The sequence below is a fragment of the Chiloscyllium punctatum genome, chromosome 33 (genome assembly GCF_047496795.1).
Source record: "Chiloscyllium punctatum isolate Juve2018m chromosome 33, sChiPun1.3, whole genome shotgun sequence".
Lineage (NCBI taxonomy): Eukaryota > Metazoa > Chordata > Chondrichthyes > Orectolobiformes > Hemiscylliidae > Chiloscyllium > Chiloscyllium punctatum.
This window is the reverse complement of record NC_092771.1, coordinates 7,242,530-7,267,618: the sequence shown is the minus strand read 5'-3', so window position 1 is coordinate 7,267,618 and position 25,089 is coordinate 7,242,530. Positions and strand designations below refer to the sequence as shown.

The window sequence follows — 25,089 nt, the reverse complement described above, 5'->3', positions numbered from 1 at the left end:
GAGTTGTTCAACATGGAGGAGTACCGATTCATCTGCTGAGGGAGGAGGGTATGTGACAATCAGCATTGGTTTCCGTTTTCTCCTTTTCCAATTTTAATTTGAAGCCACTAAACTTCACGAGGTCTGGAGTCAATGCTGAGGATTCCCAAGGCAACTTCCTTCCTCCCGTATCCCACTGTTGAGTCTGTCCTGCTAGTGGGACAGGACTTATCCAAGGATGGTGATGGTGGTGTCTAAGACATTGTCTATAAGATATGATTCCGTGAGTATGAATATGTCAGGCTGTTGCTTGACTTGTCTATGAGATAGCGCTATCAATTTTGGCACTAGCCCCCAGATGTTATTAAGGTGGACTTTGCAGGGTCAACAGGGCTATTTCTGCCATTGTCTTTTCTGGTGCCTAAGTTGATACCAAGCAATCCATCTGGTTTCATTTCTTTGAGACTTTGTCACGATTGGTACAACTGAATGGCTTGCTAGGCCATTTTAGAGGGCAGTTAAGAGTCAACCTCCCTCTCACACACACACTCCCTACATATTCACATACCCATGCAGACACCTCTCATACACAAGCTCTCTCACATATGCACACACTCCTGCACTGTCACCCACACACGCACCCTCTCATAGATATATACCCCATCACGCTCACACACACACTCTATCACTTGCACTCACGCCCACACATGCACACTCACTGTGCCACTCCTACACATGCACATAAAAGTTTATGGGGTGGATTTGTTTTTGCAGAATTACATTTTATTTTGCTCAAAAATGACATGAATCCATGTAAAATTCAAACTATACACAGGGCTTGTCAGTCTGACTCAACACTGGGTCACAGACAGACTTCACACCTATTGTTAGAAAACCACCTGATGAAGGAGCAGCGCTTCGAAAGCCTGTCCTTCCAAATAAACCTGTTGTTGTGATTTTTAACATTGTTAGAAAGGCTGATCTATCTTGAGAATGTAATTAAAAGTAGTTCTGGGATTTACATATCACAAAACAAAAACCAGCATATCCCATTCTAAAAGATGAAACATTTAATCCACAATTGTTCAGTGTATCGTATCTCTATGACACTGGACTCCTTTGGCTATAAATTCTGTTATCATGATGTTATCCTCCACAACCACCTGAAGAAAGAGCAGTGCTCCGAAAGCTAGCGCTTCCAAACAAACCTGTTGGACTATAACCTGGTGTTGTGAGATTTTTAACTTTGTCCACCCCAGTCCAACACAGACACCTCCAAGTCTTGATTAAGAACAGTGGTTTAACTTCATATCCTGACCAGTATTGTTTCCAACAACACAGACTGCATGATATTTATCTCATTCCTATTTGCAAGATCTTACAATCCAAAAGTAGTTTGTCCTTATCTAAAACAACGGCCACAAGCCACATTAATTAAGCCACATAATACGTGAAATACTTCGAAAGGTTTCTGAAAGATAAGATAAAGCATTTAATGAACTTGTAAAATACAGTTTGAACTCTTCCCTATTTACCTTTAAAAGGACTGTCCCTTCCTTCAGTGGTGGTTAGATTAAGTACAGCCTCACTGGGTTTGAGCTCTCTTCTCCATAGTGACCCCTGGACATCCTGACCCATGCTGGGCTCCTGCAGCTCTGACTGAGGAGCTAGCTTCTCTCTTGAAAGCTTCTTTTCTCCTTGTTTTCTGTTTCCCCAGAACCTCATACGACCCTTCAAAACAGCTCTATGGCCAGAAATCAAATGTTAGTCAACATGCTCAGTCAGCTCTGTCAATATGGATCATACAACTATGGACATGAATTGTGAATAGGAATTATTTACTCTTGTTCAGGATTTCCATCATCGTCAGTGTCGTATCAGATAATGGGGTCTGAAAGAATTAACATTTGAACTGAGATCCACACAGTCTGATGATTTCACAACCTCTGGGAAGTGAATCAGCTGGGATCTGGTAGTCTCCTGATGGAGTTATGTGTTTATTGTTTACCATTTATTAGTAATAGATAATATACCTAACTAATAACAAAACTTGCATATTGCTACTGTTACATAACACACTGCATCACATTATTCAAGGCAAGAGTCTCTTCTGCAAAGATTTATTCATGGCCCACCTTCCGCCACAGATAACTAAATGACTATTTAGACTAGCACTGGAAGGCATTCCTGATGAAGGGCTTTTGCCCAAAACGTCGACTTTCCTGCTCCTCGGATGCTGCCTGACCTGCTGTACTTTTCCAGCACCACTCTAATCTAGCACTGGAAGGAGGCTTGGTGGCAGGACCTTATCTCAGTGGTTAATACCCAGATATCAGAATGAACATAACACCCACGATGTTTCATTTGCCATGCAAACCTATTGATTGAAAAAGCAGGTTGCACGAAATTCAAAGTTAGGAAACACTCCAGGGAGTGTGTATCAATCAACCTGGCTTTGTAAGTATCCTTAAACTTACTAATGCAAATGATAGGAGATTCAAGGATCTCTCTCCGATAGCTGCACTCTGGATTTTCAATAAACTGATTTTTTTCAAACTTATCATGTCAAGATAATCAATATCAATGAAATTAAACGAATGTGGGGAGCTTGTCTTCATTTACAAATGAGCAATGGGTATTGTGGCATAGTGGCAGTGACTCTACCTCCGGACCAGAAAGTCCAGGTGGAAGTCTCACCTGCCCTGGAGATGTATTGTAGCACATCTGGACAATTTGATTAAAAATATCTACAACTGAGCAATTGATATCCTAAAGTCAATAAGGAGATTATGCATGGCTGACAATTGACTGAAAACAAGGAGAGACAGTGGGGTATAGAACTCATTCTCCAGAGAATCAGAAGAAAATCAGAGACATAAAGGAATCTTATGCTTTGATGAGAAGCTCAGGATTTCCTTGTAACAAGACATTAACCATTATGCAGTTAAAATTAATTGTCAGAAAGTTTCAAAATTCTTTTGTAAAGTTAAACACCAGCATAGATTTACATGACATTGCTGTCACAGCCATTAGTTTGTAACTCAAACCAATGACTGCATCTGTAGTCTGAACATAAATTAAATACACATGATCTATCCATCACTTTTATAAAAAGAACATGCACCTGATGTCAATGTTTGGTGAGATATTGTGGAATGTAGGTAAGAGGTGTCCACGAGGAGGTCATTCAGTGAGTGCACTGAAAACAGCAGGACTTCCAAATTTGGTTCGTGTTAAAATGATATTGAAAGAACAAATCAGTCCACACAATATTTTTTAAGAGTACATTTTTTGTTTCAAATTTTCATCCTTTAACTGCTGAAGGCAGTGTGGTACTTTGAGCATCAGTAACTCCAAAAGCTCCAAGTGTTCTCTTTCTGAAGTGAACCTAGACAGGAAATTATTCTCGGAGGTCATCAGTCAAATAAAAGTATATCAGCACCAAACATGCAAGGATAAACACTTTGCACCCAGTGTGACCAGATAGTCATAAGCTGTAAGAACTCTTGCTACTTGTTCTGGTCTTCAGCCCACCCAGAGTGTTAATACCAGCTGTGCACAGATTTATTATAAAAAGTCTCATCTCTCATTACCTGCCATCTGGGACATAACTCTCTTGAACAGGGTCCAACCTGCCCAATTCATCTTGAGACTGTGCTTTGTGCAGCTTCTTCTGATCGTCATTCCGCGTAGACTGCATCTGCAAGATAGAGTTGAAGCATTGTGAACCCATGTTAAGCTGATAAAGTAGTCTTTAAAATCTATTTATGGAGAGTACAACAAACATTTAGTAAGCTAACTGCATGAACAGTGAATAAAATCAGGAGGAAATGATGTTACAAGGTTATAGGACATATCTAGCTTTGCCCATAATCCCAACAGAATTGGGGGAGGGCCGAATTTGGGGAGTCTGTGGCCTGGTGGTAATACCACTGGACTATTAAACCAGAAACTCACTGGGGACCTGTCTTCAAATCGCTCCATTACAAAAGAGAGTCTGGAATGAAGAATCCTCTAATGACGATGAAACTATTGTTGACTGTTAGAAGATCCATCTGGTTCACTAATGCCCTTCAGGGAAGGAAATCTAGGAGAAAGTAAGAACTGCACATGCTGGAAACTCAGTTGACAAAGCACGTCGCTGGAAAAAACACAGCAGATTAGGCAGAATCCGAGGAGCAAGAAGAAATCTACCTTCCTCACCTGATCTGCCCCTACATGCAACTCCAAAGCCACAGCAAGATGGTTGACTCTCAACTGTCTGAAATGGTCCAACAAGTCACTCAGTTGTAACAATTGCTACAAAATCTCAACTAGGAAATGAAACTGGATGGACCATCTGGCATCAACCTAGAAACTGGAAACGATAATTGCAAAAACAGCCCTGTTGCCCTTGCAAAGTCCTTCTTACAAATTTTATAGGGGCTCGTGTCAAAATTGGGACAGGTATCTAACAGGCTAGTCAAGCAACAGCCTGATAATGTCATATTCATGGCATCATACCTTACAGACAATGTTCCAAACATCACCATCATCATCCCTCAATATAGCCAATCCCACAGGCAGGACAGACCCAGCAGTGGGATATAACTGGGAAGGAGTTGCCATGGAACTCCTCAAATATGACTCAAGACACCATGACAGCATGGCATCAGGTTAAACATGGGCAAGGAAGCTTCCTGATCACCACGTACTGTCCTTTCTCATCTGATGAATTAATGTTCTTCCATGTTGAATAACACGTGGAGGCAGCACTGAGCATGGCAAGTCTGACAATGATGCAAAATATATTCTGGGTGGGGAATTTTAATGTGCACCAACAAGACTGGCGGGGGGGGGGGGGGGGGGGGGAGGTGGGGTGGTGGTGCAGCGTTACTCATGTAACTGGTTGGATCCTAAAGCACAAAGCTGCTGGACTGGATCCTTGGCACGTGATGAGAGAACCAACAAGAAAGAAAGGCATGCTTGACCTCGTCTTCACCATGACGATATTAGTAAGAGTGACCACTGCACAGTCCTTGTGGCAATGAAGTCCCACCTTCACAATGAGAATACTCTCCACCATGTTATGTGGCACTATTACCACGATAACTGGGAGAGACTTCTAACAGATTTAGCCACTCAAGACTGGGCATTGTAAGGCATTGTGGGCCATCAGCAGCAGAGTGGTACTCCAACACTATCTGCAACCACATGGCCCGGCATATCCCCCACTCAACCATTACCATCAAACCAGGGGACCAAAGGAGTGTGCAGGAGGGCATGCCAGGAGCAACACACAGTATACCTAAAAATGAGGTATCAACCTGTTGAAAATACCAAATAGGATTCAATGATGCAAGAACCCAGCACATCAACGCAAAGACAAAAGTATTCACAGCAATCTTCTGCCTGAAATGCCAAACCCTCTGCTGACACATAGCAAGATGGCTGTGGCTGTTGGAGATTAGCCATCTCAATCCCAAGACACCTCTGTATGAGTTCCTAAGGGTAGGGCTCTAGGCCCAAGCATCTTCAGCTGCTTCATCCATAGTCTTCTCTCTACCATGAAGTCAGAAGTGGGTACGTTCGCCAATGATTGCGCAACGTTCATTACCATTTGCAGATACTGAATGTAACAAGAGCTTCGGCAGCACCTTTCAAGCTCATTACCACTTCCAACTAGAAGGACAAGGCAGCAGATGCACAAGAACATCACCACCTGCAAGTTTCCCTCAAGCCATTCACCACCCTGACTTGGAAATATATCCCATTCTTCACTGTTGTTGGGTCAAAATCCTGGAATTCCTTCCTCAGGGGCATTATGGGTCTACCTAAAGCACATGGGTCGCAGCAATTCAAGAAGGCAGCTCATTATCACTTTCTCAAAGGCAATTAGGGATGGATAGTAAATATGCTGGCCAGCCACAATACAGTGATGCATAAAAGAATTCTCCATTCAATTGCATTCTACACATTACAGTAAAAGTAATTGAATTATAATTCAAAGAATTAATCTAACAAAGATATTTAATGACTGTTCAGTTGCATCACTCATTCATTCTATGAAAAGGATTAACAAACACACAAAGTATCAGAACATAACACTGAAATAGGAACATTAGCTCTTTGAGAGTTCATGATTCATCCAGTAAATGCTAGGATAAGCATCAAGGGCTTGTCCTCAGCTGTTGAAATGTGCAACAAATGAGTCAAAGTTTCCAGTTGTCCTCAAGATTTTTTCTTGACTTTCGTGGTGTCTACAGCTTTGAGAAAATAGCAATTTTAGGCTGAAACACAACAATGTCTTAAATATGCATGATGAATCAGAGATCATTCACATTGAAAAACTATAAATCGTGCAAGCTACTGCTACTGTTGTTTCCAGCTTTACAGTCACTATATTGAAAAGTAATTCATTGTATATTAAGTGTTTTTAGATATTTTGATGCGTAATAATCTATGAGCACAAGCATATTCAGATCTTTCCTTTACATTTAGAGGATATTTTGATTATAATCAAATCTGTTAAACATTTTGACGATGTAGTCGGTAAGAGCAATTAGTACTCAAAAGGGTTTGGTCAAAATAAGTAAGCCTGATAAGAAATTATGCACAGAACTTAATGTTGAAATGCTAACACTGCCTTGTGTAAACACAACAGTCAATACAAGATTCTGGTCAGGAAATCTAATCAAGTATTGACAACCACCTGATGTAATTTGGCTAAATGTCAAAACCAGTTAATAACCAAACTGTTGGCAGGAAAATCTGAAATAAAATGTTGAGCTTTGGACAGTCTTCCTTCAAAACAACACCACAATTTGATTCAAACAGTCAGAGAAATACATTGATAATGAATGCAGCACATAAAAAAGTAGAAATGCAGGACAAAGAGTTTAAAATTCCTACTTTAGGGAAGAACTCACTGAAGTACAAAGTATAAATAATGGAGGTGCACAGGAAATAATGGAGGTGCACAAAAAGGGCACGATTATCATAGGCAATTTTAATTTGCATAGTGACCCGACAAATCCAATATGCAAGTGTAGCATGGCAGAAAAATTTAGAGGGCATTATGCTTTGCTTCTTAGAACAATATGTTGCACAAGCTGCAATATGTTGTGCTATTTTGAGATATAGATAAAAGTCGTGTTGGGTCTCTTGAAGAGCATTAGAGGGGATAAGTCCTGAAGGTTCAATGGTGTCCAGCACAGATTATTGAGAGAGGCAAAAGAGGTGTTTTCTGGGGCCTTGACCAAAATCTTTGTATCCTTGCCAGCCACCGGAGAGGTCCCAGAAGACTGGTGAGGAGGTAATGTTGTTCCTCTGTTCAAGGAAGGAAGTAGACTGGTGAGTCTTACATTGGTGGTTGGGAAGCTATTGGAGAGAATTTTTAGGAGTAGGATTTACATGCGTTTGGAAAAGCATGGCCTAATTAGGGACAGTCAGCATTGCTTTGTGCGGGGCAGATGAAGTCTTAATAATTTGATTGAATTTTTCAAGAAGGAAACAAAGGTGATTGATGAGGGTATAGCAGTGGATGTTCTCTACATGGATTTTAGTAAGGCTGTTGACAAGGTCCCTCATAACAGGCTCATCCAGAAGATTAAGATGCATGGGATCCACGGTGACTTGGCCACTTGGACTCAAAATTGGCTTTCCCATAGAAGGCAGTGGGCAATGTTAGAAGGATGTTTTACTGTCTGGAAGTTCATGATTAGTGGAGTTCTGTAGGAATCCATGCTGGGATCTCTGCTGTTTGTGATATATGTAAATAGCTTGGATGAAGACATAGATGGTTGAGTTGGTAAATTTGCAGGCAACAAAAAGATCGATCGCGTTGTGGATAGTGTAGATGGTTGTCAAAAGGATTCAACTGAATATAGATCAGTTGCAGATATGGGTGGAGAAATGGCAGATAGAGTTTAATCTGGTTAGGTATGAGGTACTGCATTTTAGAAGATCAAATGTTAAGACAAAATATACAGTTAATTACAGGACCCTGAACAACATTGATGTACAGAGGGATCTTGGGGTTCAAGTCCATAGCTCCCTGAAAGTAGATACACAAGTGAATAGGGTGGTAAAGGAGGTATATGGCATGCTTGCCTTAATTGGTTGGGGCATTGAGAACAACGGTCAGGATGCCATTTTGCAGCTTTATAAGACTTTGGTTCAGCCACACGAAGAGTACTGCGTTCAATTCTGGTTGCCAAATTACAGGAAGGATGTGGAAGCTCTGGAGAGGGGCAGAAGACATTTACCAGGATGCTGCCTGGATTTGAGGATGTGAGCTATAAGGAGAGGCTAGAATAACTAGGGTTGTTTTCTCTGGAGCGGCTGAGGGTGAGGGAAGACTTGATAGAAGTCCGTAAGATTATGAGGTGCATACATAGGGTTAACGGTCAGAATCTTTTTCCTCCAGAGTTGAAATGGCTAGTACCAGGGGACACACATTTAAGGCAAGAGGGGAAAGTTCAAAGGAGACGCAAAGGGCAAGTTGTTTTGTTTACAGAGGTGTCTGGAACACATTGCCAGGGGTGGTGGTGGAAGTAGAAACAATAGGTGCATTTAAGGGGCTTTTAGATAAGCACATGAATATGCAGGGAATAGAGGGATATGAACCAAGGGCAGGCAGAAGGGATTAGTTTAATTTGGCGTCACGTGCGGCACAACACCGTGAGCCAAAGGGCCCGTTCCTGTGCTCTACTGTTCGATGTTCTAAGGTGTTTTATGTCTAATAATGTAATGAGGTAGGATTAATAAGAAACCACATAGTTAATTATCCCCTATGCAACAGCCATCACATTGTGGCCAAATTTCAAATTCGGAACAAGGACGAGCAAATTGCATCTCAAACCAACGTCCTCAACTGCAATAAAGGCAATTGCAGAGGGATGATGAAAGACTTGCTTAAGACAGCTAGAAAAACAGACTAAGGGCAAGACAGTGCTTGAGCAGAAGATGGCATTTAAGCAGAAATTTCATTAACACTCAACAAAAATTTGTTCCAGTTAAAAAGGACTTTTGAGAAGTATGAACCTCCCACGGTCAGCACAAGCAGTCCGAGAGAGTATTCAGTCAAAATCTAAGACATAGAAAGCAGCAAAAAACCAGTGGCAGGCCAGAAGATTGGTTTTTTTTTCCCAGGAACCAACAGATGACTAAGATTAAAATAAAGAGGGACAAATTGATTATGAAAGTAGGTTGGCAAGAAATATAAAGACAAAAAACTAAGAACTTCTCTGAGCATATAAAAAGAAAAAGAGCAGGCAAAGTGAGTGTGTGACGTTTGGAGGATATGACTGGGGATTGGGAATGTGGAACAGGGAAATAGCAGGTAATTTAAATCAATATTTTACATCAGTCTTCACAGTGAAAGATCTTTCTCAAAGATAGAGATGAGCAAGGTGCTAACGGAGGAAAGGTCTAGCAACTATCATAAGGGACAAAGGATTCTGATAAACTAATGGGATTAAAAAGCAAACAAGTTTCAATGACCTAATGGTGTCCACCCAAGGGTTTTGCATAAAATGTTCCAGAACTTACTGGATTGTGGATTGGAAAACCAATAATGTTACTCACTTTTTCAAGAAGGTGGGAAATGGAAAGCAGGAAATGATGGGCCAATTAGCCTAACATCTATCTCTAAAATGCTAGGGTTCATTAAGAAAGGAATAACTGGACATTCAGAAAAGCTTAATGCAATCAAGCAACATCAACAGTTTTCTGAAAGGGAAGTCATGTTTGACTAATTTTCTTTGAGGGAACAACAAGCTCAGTTGACAAAGGGAACCAGTAGATTTCCAGAAGGCATTTGATGAGATGCCAAAAAAAATGCACAAGATAGGAACTCAGTATTATGGATTATGTATTAGCATGGATTGGAGAGTCAGGACTAATGCACCTTATCAGGTTGGAAAGATGGAAGTAGTGAAATGCCACAAGCATCAGTTTCAGGGCCTCAATTATTTACTATGTATATGAATGGCTTGGCAGAGGGTCAGGGGAATATAACTACAATAGATCTAAATTTGTTAATGATTCAAAAATATCTGGGAGGGTAAGTAGTCATAAGGCCATAAGTAATCTGCTCTGCAAGAGGTGTTAGGTTGAGTAATGGGCAAAAACACAGCAGGCACAATGTTATGTACGAAAATATGAGATTGTGCACTTTGGTCAAAAAAATCAAAAGGCAGGCTATTATTTCAGTGGAAAGAGACTCCAGAAAAAATGCAGGGCAGTGGGATCTGAACTTTCAACTGCAGGAAACACTCATTCTGTTTAGTTGTAAATGTCGCTGCCTTCATAAGACCGTAAGATATAGCAGAATTAAGCCATTCAACCATGGCTGATGTTCCTCAATCCTTGATCCTTTTACCAATCAAAACCTATTTGTCTTAAATACGCTCAAATACCCAGCCTACACAGCACTCTGCGGCAATGAATTTCACAGATGATCGACCCACTGCCTTGTGAAATTCCTCATCTCAGTCCTAAACAGTCACCCCTTCACTCTGACACTGTACTCTTGAGTCCTTGTCTCTCCTCCCAATAGAAACATCTCCATGTCCATTCCATACAGGCCTTTCAATATTTTGCAAGCTTCAATCAGATCCGCCCCTCATCCTTCTAAACTCGAGTACAGACTCAGAGTCCTCAAAGCTCCTCAAATAGAAAGCTCTTTATACCTGGGGACCATTCTTGTAAACCTCCTCTGAATCCCTTCCAATGCCAGCACATCCATCCGAAGATACAGGGCCCAAAACTGCTCACAATATTCCAAATGCGATCTGACTAGAGCCTTACACAGCCTCAGCAGTACATCTCTGCTCTTGTATTCTAGCCCTCTTGAAAGCTAACATTTCATTTGACTTCTGAACTGCCAAATGAACCTGAATCTTAAGCTTGAGAGCCCGAAGCTAGGACTCCCAAGTCCCTTTGTGATTCAGATTTCCAAAGCTTTCCCCCATTTAGAAAATAGTTTATGCCTCTACTTTCTTATACTTTCCCATGTTGTATTCCATCTACCACTTCCTTGTCCACTCACCTAGTACGCCCAAGTCTTTCTGCACCCTTTTAGTTTCCTCAACACGACCCGACTCTCCACCCACCTTTGTATCATCTGCAAACTTAGTAACAATGCCTTCAGTTTCTTTGTTCAGGTCATTAATGTATAACGTTAATAACTGTGGTCCCAACACTAACCTCAGCAGAATTCCACTAGTCACTGGCTGCCAACCCGAAAAAGAGCTCTTTATTCATACTCTGTGCCTTCTGCCAGTCAGCCAATCCTCTATCCATGCCAGTATGTTGCCCCTAACACCAGTCTTATCTTATTTAGCAGCCTCCTGTGCATCATCTAGGAATGGCAGTTTGTTCTGTTACAGAACAATATTCCAATGAGCCACCACACACTGCAGCACAGAGGAACTACGCAGAGCAAAGGAAAATCACCAATACTGTGGATTCAAAAAGAATGGGTACCCAATGAACATGCCCGGCGACCTCTCAGCAACAGATCCAAACAAGCAGACAAAACACGTCCAGAAACCCTAGCCACTCTCCCTACATCAAAGACATCTCAGAAATGATTGCCAGAGTCCTCTGACCCCTTAGCATCATGGTAGCCCACAATCCCACCAACACACTAAATCAGCAGCTAATGAACTTGAAAGACCCTATAAGACAACAGGCAAAACTAATGTAATTTATAAAATACCGTGCAAGAACTGTGACACGTTTGTAATTATTAAAAATAGAGAACACACACTGGATCATCAACACCACACTCACAGGAATCCGATTCACGAGATAAGAAGAAAAGGACAACCAGCTCCCATTCCTAGACGTGATGGTACAGAGAACACCAAACGCAGAATTCACCACAAAGGTATACAGGAAAACCACACACACACACACACACAGACCAAGTCCTGAACTACGAAAGCAACCACCCCAACACACACAAACGAAGTTGCATCAAGACACCTTTCAAAAGGGCCACAACACACTGCAGCACACCAGAACTGCAAAAAGAGGAAGAAGAACACCTCTACAATGTATTCGCCAAGAACGGATACCCTCGCAATTTCATCAACAGATGCCTCAGGGAAAGACAACGGAATGAGGACATGCCACAACCCAAAGGACTAGCCATGTTACCATACATCAAGAACATTTCTGAACTGACAGCCAGACTACTACGACCACTAGGACTCATAACAGCACTCAAACCAACAGCCACTCTCAGACAACAACTCACCAGAACGAAGGACCCGATACCCAGCATGAGCAAAATCAGCATAGTGTACAAAATCCTATGCAAGGACTGCACAAAACACTACATAGGACAAACAGGAAGACAGCTAACGATCCGTATCCATGAACACCAACTAGCCACGAAACGACACGACCAGCTATCCTCAGTAGCCACACACTCAGATGACAAGCAACATGAGTTCGACTGGGACAACACTACTATTATCGGACAAGCCAAACTGAGAACAGCCAGGGAATTTCTAGAGGCATGGCACTCATCCACAGATTCAATCAATAAGCACATCGACCTGGACCCAATATACCGACCACTGCAGTGGACAGATGGAACTAACATCCGGAAGTGGCAGAGACAAACCACTATAAATGCCGGAGGAAACATCACAGAAGCACTTCACAGGAGGCTCTCAAGCACTGAGGATGTCACTTAGACAGGGGACGAAATGTCTGCAACACAAATTCCCAGCTCGGCGAACAGAACCACAACAACGAGCACCCGAGCTACAAATCTTCTCACAAACCTTGTAACAAACACTACATTGGACAAACAGGTATAAACCTAGCCAACAGGATACTTGAACATCAACTAGCCACAAAACGACATGACCCTCTCTCACTAATATCCTTACATACGGATACCACTTCGACTGGGACAACACATCCATCCTAGGACAAGAGGACAAGAGAATTCCTAGAAGCATGTCATTCCAACCAGAACTCTATCAACAAACACATTGACTTGGACCAGATTTACCTCCTCTCTCTTCTCTCCGCGCCTCCAAAGAAAAAGAACAGGAAATGACATCACCATAGGAAATGATATCACCAACCCAAAGAAACCCAAACATATAAATAGTAAGCAGGAATTATCAGCAATGTTTCGTCCAGAGGCCCACTGAAGATGTTACCTAGTATGGTGACGAAACGTTTGAACATAAATCTTCCAGCTCAGTAAACCTACATCCAGAACCTCAGCCTGAGCTACAAATCTTCTCATAACTCACTAGCAGCTTTAGTCATAGATGAAAGACAGGCCACGGCAAAACCACATGCTTCTCTTACAAAGAATGAGAATTCCCTTCTACCAGAGATACTGAAGTACTGAGACTGAAAGATTCAAAAACAAAAGTAGCTCAATTTTTTCCTTCCTTGACTCAAGACTTTTTTTCTTCTCTATGGTATAAGTATAATAAATCTTACTATTAACTGCACAAAGAATCAAGGATAGGCAGCACAGTCCATTTTTGACCAACATACCAAGGCTGGATGTGCAGAAACTCTATTTAAAAGAGTTTAAATTTCTGTCTGCAGTCCACAAATGAATTTATGCTAACTTTGGGTGTTAGCAGAGAAAAAGTCATCAGAAAAGCATGTAGGACTACTATGGTTAGCAAAAATCTAGCTGCTGAAAGGACTTTGATTTTCCTGCATGTGGGTTTGTGACATGAACCGGTTAAGAAAGATCAATTCTACTAATAGCAACCTAATGCAAGAAACAAAACTTCCTCATCATTAGCTCTCAGCTTCATCATTAATGGTTAATTAATCTTAAATGGCCTCTTTTGCTGCAGAAAACCTACATTTGAAAAATGATTTTGCACTGAACAACATATGCAAACATTGCAGGCTGGCAAATGTTATTCCCTTGTTCAAGAAAGGGAATAGGGATACTCCTGGGAATTACAGACCAGTCAGTCTTACATCAGTGGTGGCCAAAGTTTTGGAGAGGATTAGGAGATACTGTATTTATAATTACTTAGAAAACCATTGTTTGATTAGAGATAGTCATCATGGCTTTGAGGGGTAGGTCATGCCTAACAAACCTTATTGAATTCTATGAGGATATGACAAAACATGTTGATGAAGACAGAGCAGTCAATGTGGTGTATATGGATTTTACCAAAGCATTTGATAAGGTTCCCCATGGTAGGCTCATACAGAAAGTAATGAGGAACTGAATACAGTGAAATTTGGCTGCCTGCGTACAGAATTGGCTGGCCCATAGAACAGAGAGGGTGATAGTAAATGGAAAGCATTCAGCTGGAGCTTGGTGACCAGTGGTGTTGCGCAGGGATCGGTTTGAGTATCTCTGCTTTTTGTGATTTTCTTAATGACTTGGACGAACAAGTGGAAGGGTGGGTTAGTAAATTTGCCAATGACACAATGTTAGTGGAGTTGTAGATAGTATGGACGGCAGTTGTAGATTGTAATGAGACATCGACAGGATGCAGAACCCAGCTGATAAGTGCCTGATGGATTTCATATGTAAAAGTGTGAAGTCATTCACTTTGGAAAGGTTGACTTGAATGCAAATTACAAGGTTAAAGGCAGGATTCTTGGCAGTGTGCAGGAAACGAAGGATCTTGGGGTCCATGTCCATAGATTCCTCAAAGTTGCCATCCAGGTTGATAGGTTTGTTAAGACGGTGTATGGTACATTGGCTTTCATTAGCAAGGGAATGGAGTTTAAGAGCTGCGAGGTTATGCTATAATTCTTTCGAGTCCTGGTTAGACCACACTTAGAATATTGTGTTCAATTCTGGTTGCCTCATTATAGGAAAGATGTGGAAGCTTTAGAGAGTGTGCTGAGGAGATCTACCAGGATGCTGCGTGGACTGGAGGGCATGCATGTCTTATGTAGAAAGGTTGAGGGAGCAAGGGCTTTTCTCATTGCAGTGAAGGAGGATGAGAGGTGACTTGATAGAGGTGTACAAGATGCTGAGAGGCATAGATAAAGTGGATAGCCAGAGACTTTTTCCCCCATGGTGGAAATGTCTAACACAGGGGGGCATAATTTAAAGGTAATTGGAAGGAGGTTTGGGGAGAGGTCAGAGGTAAGTTCTTTACTCAGAAAGTGGTAGGTGCATGGAATGCACTGTCAGCAGTGGTAGGACAGTCAGATCCATTAGATACATTTAAGCGACTCTTGGATAGGCACATGGAAGTTAGTACAACGAAAGGTACGTAGGTTAGTCTGATCTTAGAGAGGTATAAAAGGCTGGTACAACATTTGAGGGCCAAAGGGCCTGTACGTTGCTGTACTGTTTTATGTTTTGTACTGAGTTAGCTGACTTCAGCGTTGCCAATGGTGGAGTTAACATCATGTTAAAGCTCCAAAGGCCAACCAAGATTGCTGCCCCAGATCACTCCCAAAATCCTAACTGGAAATTAAGAGTCTGCTTATGTGTATATGCACTAACCCCAAGACAAAGAACTTGGACACATCTTACTACTCAGTACATTGGTGTCTGGTGAGATTAATTTTACAATCAATCAGTCCCAGGATCAGATAATTGTGAGGTTCAGAACCAAGTGTTAGCTGGAGCAAAATTAAATCTCAACACACACAGTTGCTGGAGGGTGGGATTGAACCCAGGTCCCTGGCACTGTAAGGCAGCTGTGCTAACCACTGAGCCACCCTCAAAACCTTCTGATGACAGCACGGTGGCTCAGTGGTTAGCACTGCTGTCTCACAGAGCCAGGGACCCAGGTTCAATTCCCGCCTCGGGCAACTGTCTGTGTGGAGTCTGCACATTCTCACGTGTCTGCGTGGGTTTCCTCCGGGTGCTCCAGTTTCCTCTCACAATCCAAAGGTGTACAGGTCAGGTGAATTGGCTTTGCTAAATTGCCCATACTGTTAGGTGCATTAGTCGGAGTAAATATATGGGGTGGGGGAATAGGTCTGGGTGGGTTACTCTTTGGAGGGTCAATGTGGACTTGTTGGTCCGAAGGGCCTGTTTCCATACTGTAGGGAATCTAACCTAAACACATTTTTAAACAAAACTGAACATTTAAATAACAAATCTCTTTTCAGAGAAGCATATGTTTTCTCATTGCACTTCTATAAAATGTACACAGGTTGTTAAATCTCACTGAATGAACAAAGGACAACAGCAACAGTGACATTGCACAAGATGACACGATGAAAGATACAACTGATGCATGTAGAGCCCTGTAGATGGCACTGTCTCATTAGAATCATCTTAACATGAGTCCAAACACAGCTGTCAGGACAACCGTCTGATGAAGGAGCGGCGCTCCGAAAGCTAGTGCTTCCAATTAAACCTGTTGGACTATAACCTGGTGTGGTGTGATTTTTAACTTTGTACACATCAGTCCAACACCAGCATCTCCAAATCATGGTTAGGATATTAGCATTTCGCTATCAAGAAAGAAATCAGATTCAAATAGAAATTCACTTTAGCTTTACCGCAGCTGAAACTGAAGCATGAGCAGCATAGACTAATATATAGACTATACTACCACGTGATAATTGTATGCAGTTTAGAACTACCCTAGGTCAGTGTCAAACACAGCCACACACTGTAAGACAACAAACCTCAAGTTGACAAACGAGTTGGGATGATTATCTGCAACACTGGAGGTCTGGCATAGATTGAGAGAATTGTTTCTGAACAAACAGTGGCGGTTTGTAAAATAAAATCCTTAGCGCAACTGCAACACTTTGCAAAAAGTCACTTTATAAGTTTTAGGTTGCAACTTAAAATTCAATGATAGTGAAAAATCTATAGCCGAGTAACTTTACACACAATTAACAGAGATGCATGCAGCTGAAGTTAATACTTCAAACTTGGTCAAGTTAAAACTAAAACACGGTTACTCTCTTTTGTAAAATGCATACTAAAAGTAAACCAATCATGGAAAAAAAAAGATGATACTGCTGTGCTGTTAATAAACCCACAGGTTAGTATGGATTGATATTCAGGTATTAAAAGTGAAAGAGTGAAGAGATGTGAGTACAAACCTAACAGTGCAGTTAGCAAAGCTAGGGCATGCAATAATTTGGTAAATCAAGTCCACTCCAAAAAGGAGTTGAATAATGCAATGCTGGGCTAATGAAAAAGATTGGTTTAGTAATAGAATGGCCAAACCAGTCAGAAGCAGCGTGATCAGATCTCCTAAGTTTGAAAGAGATTTCCAGTGTAGGACAGTAGTGATCCAAGCCCCAAATATATGGTTGTTTTAAAAGGGAACACTCAAAACACATTCAAAAGTACTTTACTCAATATGCTCATAATTTACTTTTCAATTTTATTTTCCTCTCTTGTACTGTCAGGGAAATGCCATTGCTGCAGTACTCCTATGGTGAACTTTGTTCTTTAACTAAGTTCAGACAGCTACTTTTGATCCATATTTCACCAATTTGGATCATTGCAGTCAGATTTATTTAAACTTTCAGCACATGCTCTTGTAAGATGAGGTAATGAGGAATCTTTCATTGTCCCAAATTTCCTTCCAAATTTACACTCAGGGATGTTACAATTGATCTCAATTTTTTCAACTGGGGTGCTAATGGCAGGCATGGAAAGGTCCTGAGAAAAGTGAACTTCGAGAGATGAAGGTAATACAAGGAACATGTAGAAATATTTTTAAGCATGTTTGAATTACTGAATTAACAAATTCAGTCATCAGAATAAACTGAACTTAAAACATGCAGCTGACACCACAAATTATAGTGGTACAGAAATTGACAAGTTGACCGTGTAGCAGAAGGCATTTTGGAAGGACACCGGATCACTTCTGGCCATTTGGTTACTGAATTCAGTAATTTCTAATAAAATGACAGGGAAGTCTGCAATTCATTATTTAAAAATCCTGCCGTTCAGCTGACTGGATAACTGCTTTGTGATGCCAACAACATGCCTCCAATTCCCACAACGATTGAGGTTACCATAAAGGACTTCTCAATCCCTCCCCTTGCCTGAGGTTTGGTGACCCATATAAGTTTTACTGAATTGTCTATAGCAGCAAAACTAACTGCAAAAAGAAATGCAGTAATTTATAGAAAGGTGCATGCTTATGCATTGAGTGTTACCTTCTAAAATTTGAAAGATAGGGGAGGTTAAGCAGTTCCAGATGTCAGTATCATTTTCTACCCCATATTAAGGGTTAAGTAAGAGATGCTTCCAGATTTGACACACCCAATTGGCCAAATTGTATTTACCATTTCTGAGTCACTGTAACAGGCCTGTCTGGCACTGTCCTTGGGCCTCAGCTCAGGCCTAGGTTGGTTGGGGGAGGGAAGGGGCTCAGCGGAGGGGCCAACATATTCCTCTTCCTCAGACTCTCTCTCCCCTTCAGCGTTAGAGCCTCTAGTCAAGAAATCAGAGCGGGTCCGCGCCATGCGGGCTTTCTTTTTGTGCGCTGGTCTTGCAACCTGATTGACCGAATAACATAAAAATATCAAAACACAAGAAAAATTCCCAAATGACAAGATCGATCAGCCTGAGCGCTAAAGGTGACTACTTTGCAACAACAAATCATCCTCATCTACAAAGGTACAGCCGGGAAAGAAAAAGCAATGATTAAAAAAAGAAAAGCAGGATATCAGAGTGAAGCAATATTTCAAAATACTTTCTATATATTTAATAAAAAATGTACTAAATTCCTTGCGAATATTGACATCGTGCTTGTGCAGCATTCAGTAGCACTGGCTAGAAGTTTTCAAGCTTGATACCTAGTCTTTTACTCAATTAATGAAGGCTCCAGCCCATGGTTACTATCCATTAGCTCCTGTTAGAAAGTGCAACTTTGAATGCCAGATGCAAATAAGATTGTGCTTAGATGTGATGTTCCCACAATCAAACAGACTGCAGACGACCAAGGTCCCTGTTCACTTGAGCTGATGATACTGAAGAGCAATTGATAACGTGGAATAACAACCTGAAGTAAATAACATATTTAGGAGATGGGAAAGATAAACATTGATGGAAGAAGTAGAAGACTGAAGCATTTTATGCTTGTTATAACGTCTCGAAATTATGAACTCGACTTATTACAAATTACAAATACTGGCTGAAAGTTTTGATTGGAGGGCAGATTTACTTTATACAAACCTTGTTCACCACAAGCATTCACTCTTCAGAAACTACTTGACTCCTGTTCCCTGAGCTGGACTCTTTCACAAATTACTAAGGAAATATGATTAAATTGCTTACATCAGTTAATTTTAATCGTGATGCTGTCACCATCTTTTCTCTGAAAGCTTGTCCTTCTTTAGAAAATTCAGATTTTTCCAGATTCACAGAATCCTTGTGAAACCTGTAGTAATGAAAAGCGACATTCAGCTGTATCATGGCAGATTTTTCATGCTTTAATAACAAACTGCGTAATTTAGGACTTTTCAATAACCTGGTGGATACACATATAAAGACCATTGTAACACTGAACCATACAGACCAAGATTCAGTTCCTAGTGTGTGCTGAGTGTAATCTGTGGGAAAATTTGGGCAGACAATTTTCACCTTTGCCCCAGTTGGTGGGAATAGGGACAGGATTCCTGCTCTTCATCTCTATCCAATGATCTAGTTCATGCAGCTCATCAAACTAAGCAAATAATCCATAGAGACAATGTCGCAAAGCCCTGTCTTTCAGAACAGGAATTAAACCAAAGTCCCATCTCCCTTCAAATGAGGTTCCAAAACTTCCCATCCTCAATAGTCAAAGAAGCAGGCAGTTCTTTCACTGTCTCTGCTAACATTTATCCTTCATCAGCAACAGTAACAACAGATTATCTCATCTTGTATTTCATGAACGCGTTGCGGGACTTATCTGTTGCAGTTTCATACATTGCAACTGTGACCATATTTTTGAAGTATTTAACCTGGTGTGAAATAATTTTATTCATCCTGATATCTTGAAAGGTATTATATAAGTCATAAACATGTAATTAAACTCAGTTGTAAAAGCACCATAGTTCAAAGTATGCCAACATACTTTCCCCAGTCACACACAAAAAAACAATTAATTGGATATAGCCTCAGGGGAGTGCCAGCACCCTGACAACTGAAGAAACAACAGAGAAACGTTTTCTCTAACTCAAAAATCTCTCTAAGACAATACTCTACTCCATGTTGAGGATTCCTTTACAAGGTACCTTCCATGCCCATCAACTGTTAAGTCAAACGCCACTGAGAAACACACTTTTTGTTTTGGTAAAAAGCTGGGACATAAGACTCCTAACCTCTCTTGTGGTATAAAGAATTCATTAACCAATATCCTAACAACAATAATCACTGAATAGTTTATACCATAAAGTCCTCTAAACACAAGTAGCTGAAATTGCAAAACTAGAAGAAAATCATTGGCTGGGATGAACATTGATAGGTTTCGGTTAGCTCAGTTCTGAATAATTTAACTACTTAGGACAATCCTACTTTCAGGAATTCTACCTGTTGTAGCTAAACTGCCACCTTTTTCCAGCAGTCAGCTATTAGATAATTGCACACAAACATTGAAAATTGTCAAACAAGAAACCACTAAGGGGTTAAAAAAAACCCTTCTGGTATCATTTCAGACACATTAGCAATTTAATTCTGAATTGAACAAAATCCATGAAATTTAATGTGGTCTCAAAACCCTCAAAGTTCTTAACAAATTATATCATGACAAACTAGATACAATGTTCATTCATGAATTTGGTTTTAAGAGGAGAATTTGGCCACCATCAACACTGCTTTAATTCTATGCTTCTAGTTTAACACTGGTCCTTTCTGTAACATGCTCTTTCCTACTTTTGCAGAACTCTACTCGATATTGCATTTCACTCTGCATCTCTTAATTCTGATGGTCTCCAGTTTCACTTCATTCTCTGTTTTTACATTTCTGTTAAAGCTGCATACTTACTCAGCTCCCATCACTACCATCGCCATCAGATTCACTACATCTGAAAGAATGCAGTGCCATATTTCTATTTTTGTCTCTCCTTCCAGCTAATTCTGGACGGCTGAATTGCCATACTTCCATTGAGGCACCTCTGCCTTCCTTTCTAATTCTGTAGGACTACAATTCATGCCTTTGACTGTGTACACAACTACTGCTTTCTCTTATTGGATGTAACATTGCACCAGATTACAAATAAAGCATTATTAAAAAGCCACATAAAACATGAACATAATGTCTGTTTTGATCTTGTACAATCTTGTGTTATAAGAACATGACTACTATGCAGTTATATACAGGCAATATATTTAACACTCCATATCAAAGAAAAGATGCTGGAAAAACCCAGCAGATCTGGCTGGCTCAGAGGACAAACAATCGAGAGTTAACATTTTGGATTGAAAAATGAGTCATGAAAGAAATCACATAAATTGGACACTGCGGTAAACTGAAATGTACCAGGAGAGCTTTTTTTTCCCTCTACGACTTGAAGTAGGATTGTGTTGTGCACACTTTAGCTATACAATACAATATTAAGTTCCAGAGCAGAGAGGTCAATAATTTGAGAGAAACAGAGTGGCTCTTGGAGTCTTTGAGTTAAGGAAAAGCTGCCTAATAACAACCTTTGGATTGGTCTAGTTATGCAGTGCAGTGTAATCATGGCTACATATTCTCAGAGAGTGATAAGACTAAAAACTTACAGGAAAAAAACTATAATGTAAGAAGAGCTAGGTGATTCCAATCAACTACTGAATTGAAGATCAATCGTTGTTTTGTAGGTTAAATTTTAAATGCTGATCACAATGATTTTCCTGTTAATGACAAAAGATGATGTGAATTATTTTTGTCTCGAATAACAGTCTATCAGGCATAAGGATTACCTTGGTGGTTTAACATTGGTAGTGACACAGTTATATGTGTCACATTTGGAATAGTGGAGTTTGATTATCAGTGCATTTTGCTCCCTATTGATGCTGCCAGATCTGTTAAGTTTTTCAAGCACTTCCTATTCAAGCAATGAGATCACAGATAATCTTTATTTTTAAGGCCATTTTCCTGCACCAACAATCTTAGTCTGGAACATACTCAATGACTGAACTTCCAAGGCGATCTGAAGTACATAACCCCAACAATTTATTACTTAAGTGAAGAACTTCTTCCTCATTGCATCCTGATTTTGAGACTGTGCCCTCTGGTCTTAGATTCCCCATCAACCTTGCATCAATCCTATCAATTGCATAAGAATCTTGTTTGTATAAGAGCAGCCCTCATTCTTTTAACCTCCAGAGAATATAGATGTAAGTCTATTTCACATTTCCTTGTAGAACATCCCCTCACCCCAGGAATTAGATTGACAGTTTATTGCATTGCCTCTATGGCAAGTATACCTTTTCATAAGGAGAGCAAAACTGCAAACAATAGTCCAAATTCAGTCTTACCAAGGCCCTATAAGTCATCTTTATTCCTATACTCAAATCCCTCTGAACTAAAGGCCAAAATACTTCTTGCCTTAATACCTAACTGCTAACTTTCAATGATTCAAGAACAAGGATACCCAAATCCCTGTGAAGTTCAACAATTCCCATCCCCGCTGAACAGCTAACTCCTGTTCTTATTTCTTATGGTCTTACCATTTTAGAAATATTCAGTACTTCCATTTTTCTACCAACGTGGATAATCTCACACATTTGCATGTTGTAATTCAAATTTTAGAATTGATAATTTTTTGCTCACTCACTTAACCTCTCCAAATTCCCTGGAAGCATTTTTGTATCATCTTCATAACTCCTAACCATTTGACTGTGCACTGGTCTTTCTAAGGCAAGTAAGTAATTTACTATAAATTTTAACTTGATGTGGATCAAGAATTAAATCTGTCAATTATCAATAATAGTTACTTCCACCCAGTTATTTTTTGCTAACTGCAAACTTGAAAATATTACATTTAGTCCCCACACACAAATAAATCACTGATATCGATTGCGAATAGCTGGGGCCCAAGCACTAATTCTTTCGGTACTATACTAGTCCTAGTATCTGAATGTGACCCATTTATTCCTTCTCAGTTTTCTGTTCATTAACCAGTTCTCAATTCATGCCGGTAAATTCCCCTTAAGTCATACGCTCTAATTTTGTTTACTAACCTCTTATGTAGACCTTTACCAGAAGTTTTCTGAAAATGTAATGATATCACATCCACCTGTTCCCTGTCATCTATTCTGATAGTTATAGTCTCAAAAGACTCCAATAGGTTGGTCAAACATGATTTCTCTTTCATAAATGCAAGCTAATGCTACCTAATCTTACTATTATTTTTCCAAATACCCTGTTATAGATTTAATTGGGCGAGGAGGAATTATGATACTATTAGGCAGGAACTGGGGTACCTAAATTGAGAACAGATGTTCTCAGGAAAAGTACGGCAGAAATGTAGAGGTTTTTTTAGGGAGCAATTGCTGATAGTGTTGGACAGATTTGTCCTACTGAGGGAAGGAAACATAAGGGATGGTAGGGTAAAGAGCCTTGGGTGACCAGGGATATGGAACATCTCGTCAAGAAGAATGAGGAATCTTACTCAAGGTTGAGGAAGCAAGGATGAGGTAGGGGTCTAGAGGGTTAAGGGTAGCCAGGAAGGAAATGAAGAATGGACTTCAGAGAGCTAGAAGGGGGCATGGTCCTAGGGAGGGTTGCTGAACAAAGAGACCTTGGAGTGCAGGCTCATGGTTTCTTGAAAGTGGTGTCACAGGTAGATAGGATAGTGAAGGCGGCGTTTGATATGCTTTCCTTTACTGGTCAGAGTACTGAGTACAGGAGTTGAGAGGTCATGTTGCAGCTGTACAGGTCATTGATTGGTTAGGCCACTGTTGGAATATTGCATGCAATTATGGTCTCCTTCTTATCGGAAAGATGTTGTGAAACTTGAAAGGGTTCAGAAGAGATTTACAAGGATGTTGCCAGGGTTGGAGGGTTTGAGGTATAGGGAGAGGCTGAACAGGCTGGGACTGTTTTCCCTGGAGTGTCTGAGGCTGAGGGGTGACTTTATAGCTGTTTATAAAATCATGAGGGAATGAATAGGATAAATAGACAAAGTCTTTTGCCTGGGTGGGGAGTCCAGGACTAGAGGGCACAGGTTTAGGGTGAGAGGGGAAGGATATAAAAAAGACCTGAGGGACAACTTTTTCATACAGAGGGTGGTACGTGTATGGAATGAGCTGCCAGAGGAAGTATTGGAGGCTGGTATAATTGCACATTTAAAAAGCATCTGGATGGGTATATGAATAGGAAGGTTTTGGAGGCATATGGGCCGGGTGCTGGCAGGTGGGACTAGATTGGGTTGCGATATCTGGTCGACATGGACAGGTTGAACCGAAGAGTCTGTTTCCATGCTGTACATCTCTGACTATAGCCCTAAGGCATTCTACACTTCGGTGAGGAACAAGAGGATGGCCAGAGTGAGAGTAGAACTGATCAGGAATAGTGGAGGGAACTTGCGCCTGAAGTCAGTGTGTGTAGGGGAGGTCCTTAATGAATACTTTGCTTCAGTATGCACTACTCAGAGGGAACTTGACATTTCTGAGGACAGTGTGAAACAGACTGATATGCTCGAATAAGTTTGACGTTGAGGAGGAAATTGTGCTGAAAATTTTGAAATTTATGAGGATAGATAAAACCCCTGGGCCAGACAGGATATAGATTACTACATGAAGCAAGGGAAGAGATTGCTGCACCTTTGGAGATGATCTTTGCATCCTCATTGTCCACTGGAGTAGTGCCAGATGATTGTTCAAGAAAGGGAGTAGGGATAATCCTGGGAATTATAGACCAATCAATCTCATGTCTGTGGTGGGTGAAGTATTGGAGAGGTTTCTGAGAGACAGGATTTATGATTACTTGGAAAACCATAGCTTGATTTGAGATGGCCATCATGGCTTTGTGAGGGGCAGGTCATGCCTCCCAAACTTCATTGAATTCTTTGAGAATGTAACAAAACATGTAGAGAAGTGGATGTGGTGTACATGGATTTTAGCAAGGCATTTAATAAGGTTCCCCGTGGTAGGCTCATACAGAAAGTGAGGCTGCCTGGTTACAGAATTGGCTGGCCCATAGAACAGAGATGGTGGTAGTAGATGAAAAGTATTCAGCATTCAGCTTGGTGACCAGTGGTGTT

The 25,089-nt window shown here is 40.7% G+C and overlaps 1 protein-coding gene across 6 annotated transcripts in view; it reads right to left on the bottom strand.

Moving 5' to 3' along the window:
• The window catches only part of myo9aa (myosin IXAa), a 365,642-nt gene that overhangs the window by 47,436 nt on the left and 293,117 nt on the right, over positions 1 to 25,089 (bottom strand). For 5 of the 6 annotated variants that reach the window (XM_072552871.1, XM_072552873.1, XM_072552876.1 and 2 more), the window contains 4 exons: positions 19,199 to 19,301; positions 18,205 to 18,417; positions 3,573 to 3,679; positions 1,515 to 1,723 (listed from right to left, as the gene is read on the bottom strand). In XM_072552871.1, the coding sequence (XP_072408972.1) occupies positions 1,515 to 1,723; positions 3,573 to 3,679; positions 18,205 to 18,417; positions 19,199 to 19,301 (632 nt within the window). The remainder of the gene's footprint in view (positions 1 to 1,514; positions 1,724 to 3,572; positions 3,680 to 18,204; positions 18,418 to 19,198; positions 19,302 to 25,089) is intronic. The other variant, XM_072552877.1, reaches the window with a different exon arrangement.